This window comes from Agelaius tricolor, unplaced genomic scaffold (genome assembly GCF_023055355.1).
Source record: "Agelaius tricolor isolate 1412-34295 unplaced genomic scaffold, bAgeTri1.0.p SCAF_3, whole genome shotgun sequence".
NCBI lineage: Eukaryota > Metazoa > Chordata > Aves > Passeriformes > Icteridae > Agelaius > Agelaius tricolor.
The window spans coordinates 45659122-45671518 of record NW_027269263.1 but is presented as its reverse complement, the minus strand read 5'-3'; the positions used below and the strand labels follow the sequence as shown (position 1 = coordinate 45671518).

At 44.1% G+C, this 12397-nt stretch overlaps 1 protein-coding gene across 2 annotated transcripts in view; it reads right to left on the bottom strand.

The window, feature by feature from the left end:
* Positions 1-12397, bottom strand: part of ST7 (suppression of tumorigenicity 7) — a 136161-nt gene that overhangs the window by 91604 nt on the left and 32160 nt on the right. The window contains exon 1 of one of the 2 annotated variants that reach the window (XM_071423697.1): positions 3919-4532. The exons of the other annotated variant lie outside the window; for it this stretch is intronic. Coding sequence (XP_071279798.1) covers positions 3919-3940 — 22 coding nt within the window. The 5' untranslated portion in view covers positions 3941-4532. Of the gene's footprint in view, positions 1-3918; positions 4533-12397 lie in introns of those variants that run through there. 2 annotated transcript variants of the gene reach the window in all.

The window sequence follows — 12397 nt, the reverse complement described above, 5'->3', positions numbered from 1 at the left end:
TCTACTGCTGGCTGCTGCTGTTGTGCACAAGCTTATAAGACTACTTCTCTGATGCCATAAATCACTTATCTTGGTGTAACCTTTCCCATTTGTTGCATCTTGGCTGGAAGAAAGTTTGGGGAAAAAAGTGCTTGGGAACAAAAGCAGTTCCTGAACAGACAGAGCAGAAGCCAGTACAGTGAGCCTAGCACAAGCACAGAGGCTTTTCCTGGCACATTTAAGTGAGCAAGGTTTCTCATTCCCCACAGCAGTTCTCAGCCTCCCCACAGAGAGCCTTCTAGCATTAACCTTGCAGCAGAGGAAAGCTCCACTTTCCCTTTGGTTTTGTGTTTCTCTGGCCCTTTGGTCAACTCTCCTTTGTTTCAGAGTCCTTCTGCTTTCCAGAGTGCAGTTGCTGATCTACCAGACAGGGACCACCATGAGTGTCTCCCAAACAGCCCAGGCTGGAAGAGCATTTCCCAGACAACCCCCCCATAACCCCCACAGTGCAGTGCAGCACTGCTGCTAGGTTACAAGGCCTGGCATGAAGAGATGCAGCAGTACTGAGAACATCACCTGGGGCTTTGACAGCACAGATCTGGGCCCCTGTAACAGCACTGGGGCAAGCTCCATGGGTATATGTGTGTGAATCTCTTCCTTGCAGCTTCCTACTGAGTTCCTCTGGGCAGCTGAAGCACACAGGGTGCATATTCTCAGACATGCATGAAATGGCTCTCTGAGCCTCCCCAGTTGTTTCACAGGCTCTAAACTGCATCCTGTCCCATTCCTCACCAATACCCAGTCAGATGTGATGGAGCTGCATTCCCCTGACCTCTCCCAGCACTGGTAAGCCTCACTGACTCTGGCTGCCCTCACAGTTCAGTTTAATTTGTGCCTCTGTTGTCTCTCCTGGAGGCCTGCAGCTGCCAATATTCCTAGTTAGACAAGGGATGCTTGCTGCTTATTTCTGGTGGGCTCTTCTCCCTGAGATGAGGGTGCTTGTTCTACTTGTGGGGACCACCTCATCACTTGTTCAGAGGTCCACCACTTCTCTGCTTTGGTGCAGCCCTACAACACCATTTCAACCTAAAAAATACTTAATTCTCAATTTTTTATCAAACCAGATTACCTCCTACAGAATGTGAAATGATTATGGTGAGCAGACAAATCTTTCAGGTCAGCAGGAGTGGTGGGATGGGATGAAAAGCTGCCCCCCATGCAGAGAGCCCCCCACACCTCCCTGGCAGTGCATCTGAAGATGAAGCCTCTCTGCCACATGTTTCCTGTGGGGATTATAGAAAGAACATATGACCAATGGAAAATACTGACCACGACCCCATGGCAGCTACCCTACCCTCCCACAGTGCCCTTGCACAGACACTTCCTGGGTTTTTGCTTTGCACACTCTATCCTTGCTCATCGTGTACTGGGAGTGTCAGCAGCTGTTTGCGCATCGCCTGCTGCCTTATCCCCCTTTATGGGCTGTTGTCAGTGGCTGTTTGTCTTTCCCTGCATCCAGGAGGTGATAAGCAGATGCCTGTTCCTACAAAGACTCTCAGACTATCTTTTACTGCCCTTTTAACTGCTGCTAAAAGCAAAAAGAAACAAACAGGATTGCCAAAGGAGAGTTGGTTTGACATTTAAAATATTTTGATACTGAGTGAGACTAAAGGTTCTGAAGCAGTATTTGCTTCTGACCATTCTTCTGGGCTTTTTAATCAAAGCAGAGAGAAATTAAATCCTAAATACTAAGGGTAAACAGCAGGATTAAAAAAACTGTAATCTGCTCATTTCATGCTTTTTGGACAGCAGCAGCAGCAGCAATGGCTTCTGACATATTTCCAATGTCCAAATATTGCTGAGTCTTTTTTGTCTTATTTGATGCTCTAGCCAGACAGAAACATTAACAATTAGTAGCACTGTTATCATTTGACAGCCTGGAAATATAAAGAGGACAGGAGGAGAGGGAAGACAAAAAACCTCTTAGCATTTTGACTGAAGTAATTTTGATACAAGCTTCTTTCTTTGAAAGCAAAGCCACTGTTCCCCCAGCAGCAGCAAGGGCAGGGCTGGTTCCACAAGCACTGACCCGCCCAGGCAGGTGAGTGGGGCAGCACCAGTGACCCTGCTCTCCTCCTGCCTGCCAGCACCTGGCAGCAGCAGGCAAAGGGACAGCCCTGTCCAGCCTCAACAGGAACTCTTGGGCTCAGGTTCAGGCCTGAGCAGAGTTCAGGGGAGCTGGCCACCACACTGCCCTCCTCTTCATCCAGCCAGGGAGTTCAGGCAGAGACTGACCTAGCCTCTGCTCAAATCCACGGCAACAAGCCATGTACTGTTTATCCCATTTTTAAAAGCAAGAAATGTTTCTAGACCCTTCTGGGAAACAGATAGTGGCTGATACGGAAGCTTCCATTGCCCTTTTCTAAATTGTGGGAACCATGGAAACAAAAGCAGCCACAGCTGCTGGTGCACAACCCCTGTGACTTTAGCCAATGCACCTTGTAAACCAAGAAAGGACCATAAAAATGAACAAGTGCATCCTATAGCTTTCTGCTAGAGGGCAGGTGGGGCACAGATTTTATCTCAAAGCCTGTTTGTGTGCATTCTGCAGAAGTAGAGCCCACGGACACAGACACTGGGGCTCACAGATCTGTCAGGGTGAAACAGATGCAGCTACAACATTTGGCATCTCTGTTCATGCTCTGATGACCCAGAGCTGCAGACATGTTTACAACTGTGCATGAAAAATGCATCCCTAAACAAAAGAAATCTAAAGGCAGATTTTGTTTTTATGCTGCCTGACCTTGACTGGGTGTTGTGGCAGAGGAGGGGGGAGCTGCCAGAGCCTGGTCACAGGAACAATTAACCCTTTGGGAGCAAGGGGTTTGACAGCCAGGAAGGCATAATTACGAGGCATCCCAATGTTCTTATCACTTCCTAGGAAGAGACGAGCCACAGAACAGGTCCCAGCCCAGAAGTGTGGAGACATTACACCATGCTGGATGTGACAATGCTCTAAAAAAGTCATCCCTTCATATCCAAATGAGACGTGTTTTCAACAGCCAGTACTGTTTGGTGCACAAAATACAGCATGAACCAACTGTTTTCTGTTTTTCAGTCATCTGATAATCACTGGATCAGACTGGTCCCCACACAGCCACACTGTCACCAGCAACATTATTTATGTATAAACCCCCAGCCTTCCTCTGCAGCCAGATTTGCCAGGTAGGTAATTGTTGTTCCCATCGAAGCAAAATTGGCTTGCTTTCAATGACATGCATCTGCACTGCTATTATACAGCAGACTGCCTCGATTAAGATTTTCCAGCACAAAGATGAGGAAGAAAAAAATAAATGATCCTTTTCGTTTGCATTTTTCACCTCATATTTAGAATTCCACCTAATTTAATTGTGGATTCTGCAGTCACAAGGAGGAGGGGGGGAAATTGCAGAGAAGCCTTTTTTCTCCCAGAGATAAAAATGAAGTAAATGAGATAGACATGAAATAGTAGTCTTTTCCTGATGGTTAAATCACTTTCCCCCAGCTCTCACCCATCTAATACTGCAGCATTCTCAGTCCCCAAATGCACCATCTGAGCAGCGCATTCATTAGAGTGTCTGCAACTCCTGATCACTGACAGATGTGATCTTATCAACTGCCACATCCAAACAAAACTGCCTTTTCCCCCCAATCTTCCAGTGGCCTGAATTCAGCAGCACTGACAGCCCTACGCTGCCTTGCTGCTTGCATCAAGGATGCACCCACAGTTAGGAGGTAGATGCTGTCCCTCCAGCATCTTCCATCCCTCCATAAGCAGGCAAGGACCACGGCTTTAGCCAACGACCTACGGCAAAGAGAATGCAGCGTGGCGGGTACAGCAAGGATAAAACAAGCCCTGTTCTCACAGAAAAAGGATGTAAATGGGATGCATTTACTTACATGACGATTCAGTGCCAAACATGGCTCGCCCCAGATGCTGCTATTTTAAAAAGGAAAGAAGAAAAAAGAGTGGAAGACAGAGGGAGCGTATGAGAGAGGGGATGAGACTGCTACACAGCAGGGGTCATGAAGCCAGACAATGCAGTCCAGGCTATCCAAGCTGCCAGATTCTGCTCTCTCCTCCTCTGCTCCGCTCCACACCGCAGACAGCTTTTCCTTGCAACCGCAGGGAAGGAAGGTCCTTCTACAGGAAGCAAAAAGCAGGAGGCTGTGTTTTAAATCCGAGTGCTAAGGGCAGGCCGTTGTCCTTCAGTGATACCGGCGGGCAGGAGGGCTATCAGCCAGCAGATACTGCAATCGCCAGCCCCGCTCGCCGTGAGACAATAGCGGAGCTTATGCACACACGGGATGACGTCAGGACACTGCAAAGACTGACTGCTGCTAACCCAGAGGCTCGCAGGGGGCTTGGACACTGCACAGCCACTCGGGGGGCGACTCCTTTGTCCAAGGAGCAGAGGACAAAGAGCCAGACGTGTATTTCATTTCCCTCTGCGATGCTAAAGCTCCCACCCGGGATGGTAATGCTAGCAGGAAAATATCTGCCTTGAATTCAGGCTGCTTTTCTCAGCTGCACAAGATGCAAAGCGTCTCTGTGCAAACAGAATCAATTTCAGCGACAAATATCCTAGTAAATGCCACTTATAGCATTTTCAGTAAAGAATAACCCCAAATTTCTATCACAAATTCTCTTTATTATTTTTCCCTCAAAGAAATACTGAACTCCTGGGCCAGTCTACACTCCAGACCTAATTTTCCCATCAAAGTGTTAGCCAACTGTCTCTTTTACTTAAATTTATTGTCAGAATACACTGTAACAATGCTCTAACAACAATAAATGAGTCACACATCTAAATAAAAATAAAAACCCCAAAGCACACTGAATTCAATGATAAAAAGGCATCCTAGCAACCAAAGAAATACTGTCCCTAATTTTTCTTTATTCTTCAAAACCAACTAGATCTAGCGTGCATCTGTGAGTGCGCTTTTTTTAGTGTACTAAGCGTATTTTTTTCCTGACATTTAGTAATTGAAAAATGTTCAAACAAAGCCCTAAGCTTGCTCCTTGTCCTCTCACAGACAAAAGGAGTTGCCTGTCCTGTGCTGGTGAGAGCAGCCAAGCAGGAAGCTGATGGCTGGAAGCTACCAGACATTGGGGACCATCCATAGAATGGCTGTCCAGAGGGGGCAAAGCCAAGAAGGTTTCTGCAAAGTCTCGCTGAACACAGACATGCAGTTCCCAAGATGTCAGACACTGGAAAGTATTGCTGGTGGATGAGGAGAAAGGACACAGATGCAGGCCCATTAAAGGAAGCACTTACAGGCAAGCAACCACTCCTCCTCCCATTTCTCAGTTTTTGTGGGTTAACCCTTCCCAAACACTCCTGCTGCTCTGCATGCCAGGGGGGTTTGTGCTGTTTGTGTTGTTTACACCCAAAGCCACCATGAGCAGCAGGCCACAAAAACAAGAACTACTGGGGGCTGGCAGCACCTGCCACCTGAGGAGCTCAGCATGTGGGAATCATCAGGGAACCAGGCAGGTGCTGGCTGGGACCACTGCAGCCTGAAGGACAGACTGGAAAGCAACACATGGGGTTCAGAGCCACAGCAGTTCACTGCCAGGCCAGTCCCTCTGGTCCTGGGGAACGTGGTCCCAAACTCACAGAGCGTGGATGCCCACAGACATCCTCAATAGCCCCATGCTGTGAGACAGCAAAGGGTGCAAGATGCTGTACAGAGCCTGATCTTGTGCTTCCCACAGCAGTGGGGGGCACCTACAGGGCACACCAAGCTACTCTCCATCTGTTGACACAAAATGCTCTTCAGCTGTTTACTCGCTTTCCATTCCACACACTGAACAGTCACTTTGTGTTCTGTGCACACCATAAGAATAGTTAGGGCCACCAAGCTCATGGCAACATTTACCATGTTGTATTTCACATCTGAAAGAAAGTCAGCAGAGAGGCCATATCCTGTGGTGAGACATCTCACAACACTGTCCAACAGGCAGATTTTAGTCTCCATCTGCAGACAGGACATCACTGCTCATAATCATAGTGACTCAAATCAACCCACAGATGTCTTAAATCAAGCAGATGTCCTCAAATATGTACTTAAGCACCTGAATTAACAGCCTAGCTGTTCAATTGTCATGATTATTTGAAATCACATGCATGGATGCACAGCACCAAGAAGCCATGTCCAAATTGGCCTTGACCATGACAGTGGCATAAATTCTCTTACAAGGACTGTAGCTTTGCTGCTCCCAGAATTGAATTAGTTATTTTAACTATTTGGAGCAGTTAACACCTCCTTCAGTCAAAATAGGTTGATAAGAAGCTTCAGTTCATCAAACAGATTAAGTTCTGGCAGGATTTTCCAGCAACCGGACTTTCCAGCAACTGAAGCAAGTTCACATAAGAAATGGGTCTATTATGTATCTGGAAACCTCCAAGCATCTTTAAACATAGGTCTCTGGAACAAAATCCCAAGTGCACTCATGCAATGGCTGAAGAATAAATTCTGCTCTGATGAGCAGATCTGACCTTCCCACAGCATTGCTTCCGAGGAAGACAAAACCTCAGGGCTTTTCCAACGACATCCTTGAAGGTGTCACAGAGCCCAGGCCCTCTGCCAAGTTCTCATTACGCTGACGCATATAGGTAGTTGAAAAGCCCAAACAACCCATGCAGTATCTCTGGAAGGATTTCATCATAATCTATTTCATTAGTCTTAGCCTTGGCAGCTCAGTACGCTGCCTGGTGGGAAAGGTGACCTACTACAGGCTACTGAAGGATTTTCTCTGAAATTCTTTCACATTTACCTAAAACATTTTGTCAAATGACTTTGAGAAAGTGTTAAAATCTGTTTCGGACCTACTGCTCTTTTAAGACCGTAACCTTTCAGTTTGCTAGCAGAATTACAGATTTGTTTCCAATGCTGAATATTGCTATTGGTTTATACTGCAAAGAGTCAACAAATGGTTTTTCTCTCTTATGCAGCAGCAAAGGTAATGTAATTGGTGTCAGAAAATGTCAAAGGAAATCTGCAGCCAGCATTGCTGGGATTTGCTTACAATGTGCACAAGACATTGTTCAAGTATTAGATGAATTTACAATGTTCTTTCATACATTCCACCACAAACTAGCATGACATATTTAAATCAGTAATATACGCTATGCATAGCTGTCTCCTGTACATTGACATTTTCCACCGAGAGGAATGTGCTTCTCAATTACTGCCAGTCCTGGAGCAGATATCTTTATTCCTTACTTTATCACTGCAGAAAAATAATACTCATATTTTACTTTGTTTTGTAAGGACACCTATGTCTAACCCCTAAAGCACAGTTTGAGTTTCAATAATGAAGCTGGATAATGAAACGTTAAATTTTTTATACAGATGTAAATTTATGCTTTAGAGTAATTTCTTTCTATAAAAATAGTGCAAGCAGGAAATCTGAGCTACCAACAGAGGCAGCTTTGTACATGTGCCTTATGCTGATCCATTAAAGCATAAATCTTTATTCTCTTGTCACCAGAAAAACATTTCATTTTGCATTTAACCTCCTTTTTCACAGGAGAAACTCTGGAAGCAGCAAACAAGTCCATCCCACCTGTGAGGTTCTCCTGTCCTACTGCCCTGAGCACCTTGACAAGGGAATTCTCACCTGTATCCTCCCCAGAACAAGGGAACAGGTCCCCCACACCTTCAGGTCTCTAGAGGGGAAGTACAGGATACTCTCAATAAGCCTCAAAGGTAGGTAAGAATTTTTATTATGTTAGTTAAACTTGCCTTTCCTTACCAAGTCCCCTGTTCTGTGTTTTAATGCCTGAAAACTGATTTTTTTTTTAAGACAATGAAAAACTTAATCCATTTAACGTGTTATTGGAAACCTCCTAGTGACTCTGCAATGAGTCCACACCATTCAGCAACCTCCAAAAGGAATTTATTTTGCTTGTAGTAATGTTAGTTACCCCCCTCCTAAAAATGCAGTGAGACCCCCAGCAACCCACACACTGTGACGGTCTCCAGCTTCTGTAGGTACTGTCAGTTCTGGCAGCAGCAGCCACAGTGATTATTCATTAACGTGGCACCCACAAAAATACTGCAAGGTGGTTTTTTATGCTCCCCCAAAAAAAAATGAAATCAAACTGCAGCACATATTACAGAACTGCAGTTCTTTGGCCTTATGCTCTGCTCCACTTTGCTGACTCTAATTATCTTTAATAAGCATCTTTGGTGAAAAAGTTGACAACATGATTACATCAATGTAATCCAGTGTGGTGCAACAACTTCAGCTTCTTATCTCACAGGGGCCTGTATTTAAGGTACAAACAACCCCCCAAGTGATCAAAAGGAACATCCTGCACTGATGCTGTACCACTGAGTCCCCAGTGCAGAGGTGCTTCCAATACCTCCATCACTAAATGAAGCCAGTGTCCCAAAAATGGCAACTTTGGAGCTGTGGCAACAGAGAGAGGGACCATGAGAGAGAGAGCTGGGATGAGGACAGCCCTGACAAGCCCTTCCCAGCAGGAAAGCTGGCAGCAGGGCACAGGTCCAGGGGGTCTGCCAGGTTGGACTACAGAGCATTCAGAGCCAAGTCAGGCCAAGAAGGGTATGTTCCACCAGCATGAAATGTCTCAAGTGCTGTGTTTGTGCCAATGCCAGCAAGTTTCCATATGGAGCTGTGCTGCACAACCAGGAGCAGCTCAGGGAGTAAGGAAGGCTGACACAGGACCACAGCACACAGCTGAGACAGGGAGACAAAGGCACTGGCTAGCCAAAGAGGGGAAAATATCTTTGAACATCTGAGCTGTCTGAAGTGCTCAGTGTTCTCCTCATAGCCTGGTATTATCACATTTTGTTTGATGTTTTCCACTCGCATTCTCTCTGTACAACATACCGTTCCCTTGTTATGTTGGCACAGAAAGGAAGGAGACTGCTGGCAGAAAAGAAGTTCAGATCTTTGTCCTGTTCAACACAGACAAAGGATTTTATACCAGACTGATTCACAGACTGTAGGGATGTTTTTCTGTTTTTATTATTATTTGTTCTTGTGCTGATTTTTAAAATATTTCAGTGCAGTCCATATTGCATTTATACAACCCCATTTAATGTAAAAATTATTTTTCTTCACAATTTTTAGGCAATTAATGTCTAAAAAATTTAAGCTTTTTGAGTAAACATATACATGCATACTCACACAAATAGCAAGACAGACTGAAGAAGTACTTTTTGCCACCAAAAAAATATTTTTATGTCTGCATCGGTCCTTACCTGAGAGATGAAGTTCAAAAGACAGATTTCTTTTCAAAAAAGAGATACAATGAACTGTTATAATCAATTATTACATTACTGTAATGCCTTTCAACATCTCTTTTAGTGAAGATCTTAGCTTCACCACAGCTCTGCACATGATTACTGCAAGCCAGTCACCAGGGGGAGGAAGAGGCAGCTCCCAGCAGATGCTCAGCCATTAAAAGAGGAAGTTCTTTGTGTTTTGTCTCTCTCAGGCCACCCAGCCATCTAAAGCACATCTAATGGACTTAAGTTATGAAGTCCCAGCAGTTATGAAATGGTAGAGTATTACACAAAGAAAACTGTATGTAAAGAATACATACATACATGCAGATTATATGTCAAGAAAACATACATACAGGCATATAAGAAAGAAAAAAAGAAAATATATTAGCCCAGCTTAAGCACCTAATTCTAGAGTACACCTGAGATTGTGGATCATGGGCAGGTGTCTGGCTAGATTTCTTTGCACATCTGGCACCCAGAATCAGGCAGTAACACAACAGAATGGTGTTCCCACTGCCTACAGCAGAGGATATGGAATGAATCGTCAGATTTCAACAAATTCCCTTGTATCATTCAGTATGGGACTGGTAAAAAAGGCAAAAGTAATTTTGCAAGTGGCAGAGTACAGCTCACCTTTTGTATAATATGGTCAAAAGAGTAGAATGGTGATTCACCTCTTTTTTGTTTTGATTTGGTTTTCAGTTTGGTTGGTTTCCTTTTAAATGCAGAACTGTTTACCCACAAATATCCACTCCCAGTGTGCAAATGACATATCAAACCCAAACGAAATATGATATTTTTTTCAATAATATCAAACCCCATGGCTCATCAGAGCAAGTGTAATGTCTTGTTAAATCCTGAGAGCAGTTTTTTGTTCCAAATGCATGCAACTGTATGATGAAATGGGGCCACTACTGTACCTAAAAAATGTTCCAGCAGAACACATTACCTTTCAGTATGATCCAAAGAGAACTTAGAAATAAAGGAAGCAAATAAATCTTCAGTGTTCTTTGTTAAATTAATTTAAATAACCAGCAATAGCTTTCTAAAAGAATAAAATATTGGAAGAAAATCAAGGTGTTTATTTTCTACACTGAGGAAAATATTTGAAATATTTTGTGTGATTTTTTTTGTTTTGTTTGTGGGGTTTTTTGTTGTTGTTGGGGTCTTTTTGTTGGGGTGTTGTTTTTTTTTTTTTTGGTATCCTAATTTCAGGTCATTTCCAAGGATCTATACCACAGGCCTGCACATGAGGTGGATATGAAAGTTTCTAATGTCAGAGCAAACAGAGGTGGATAACAAATTAAAACAAAGGATTATAAACAAACTATTGTGATTTTTATGTGACTCTGAGGGATCAAAAATTAGGATTAAGGCCAATGCATAATAAATCACTTGGAAACTGGAATCAGAGGGAACATGTGTGCCCCACATAAACACAAATATCCAATTTGTATGTATAAAAATGAGAGAGACTTAGAGAGTAGCAAGTATTGCCAACATTGCATTAAAATCTGCATTAATAATGTCTGATCTAATGCCAAATCTTCATGATTAGCAGAAAGTTTGATTGTTGAGAGAGGAAGATCAAATTCAGATTACTTCTCAGCCTGAGTAAACACAGTATGAACATTCAATCTGACAATTCAAATAGCCATGATTTCATCATAAACACAGGAAAAATGAAGGACTTCTAAGCCTACAAGAGAATACCCACAAGACCAGGTAATCACATCCCTGCTGGATGGGTGAGTGCTGTGTTAAGCATACTCCCTAGCAGATATAAAGGAATCCATAATATAGCCATGGGAAAAAAAATCAACTGTGAGTTTTATTTCTATTTTCCCATATGGATACTCCTGTGCATTACTGTGAATGAACTGATACTGCAGCCACAAATATAACACAATTGCAGAGTCAGTGGGGAAACTGAGTCCACTGGAAGCAGTTTGACTAGTTACACTGCACAGTTCAGGATTTCAGTCTCCCCAAGACGCAGCATTTTGGTGGTGTCCCAGCCCCTGACTCCAGGGGTTCCACTCTACTTCCTATCAGCGCCAGCCCCAGACTGGAGATCTAAAATTCTTTTCTCAGAATAAAAAAAGACTAACCACACAACTGGCAAGTGCTTGTATAGCTTGATTATCATAGTTTTTCTTGACCAAGAATTGCTTCTGTGAGTCAGAGAAACAACCAAAGCAGGAGGCCCTCCTGATCTGGCACTAGGATCGGTGTTAGGTTGCAGTAGCACTGATGTCCTCCCATCAGGATCCGGCCACAAAGCCTGGGCACAGCACCCTCATCTGCTGAGCATGCAACACCAGAAGAATAAAACCCCTCCTGGAAAAGCAACATTCTGCAAGTTATAAGAAAGGCTTATGTGGATGAGTGCTAGCCTGAGGAACAAATGTATGGTGAAGAGGAAGCCCCAGCAATGCACTTAAGCACTGCATCACTGGCTTTTAGGAGAAGAAGGCTCTTAAACTTGATAGACACCCTGGAAAAGCTCTCCTGAACAAAGCAATACAAAAAACATTAGGCTTTTAGTTGTGGTAATAGAAAACTCGTGTAGACAATTAGAGGAAAACAGTGGAGATCTGCCCTGCTCATTACAATGAAGTGTACCAGCAGCCTCCTCACCTGGCACCAGGCAAAAATGCACAGACTCCTGAGTCTAACTCCGTGTGGAAACTCATCTCAGGACACAGAGCAGACATCTGCCAGGAGCTCACAGCACTAACTGGTTCACAGGGCTCCTCTCACAGCACATCACAGTGCTCCAAAGCACAACGAGGCATCAGCAACCACAGCTTACTCCTTCTGCCTGGAGATGGTCAGTGAATGAACACCACAGAGAATCATAACTCAAGACAGGCCAGATGGTAAAGTGGCACTGGCAATTTAATGACAACTACATGATCAGACATTATAATATTCAAGTGTCTCAGAACTCTGGTACTAATAGAGAGCCTCCCTCTGAGAAGAGCACACTGCTAGGGTGCTGGTATCACCCTTTATGGCCTCTCCCCTGGAGTGGTGGAACCCTCAGAGCTGCTGTATTTCACAGCATAATGGGAGAGAGGAGACATGGAGGTTACAGCTCCAGTCTCCA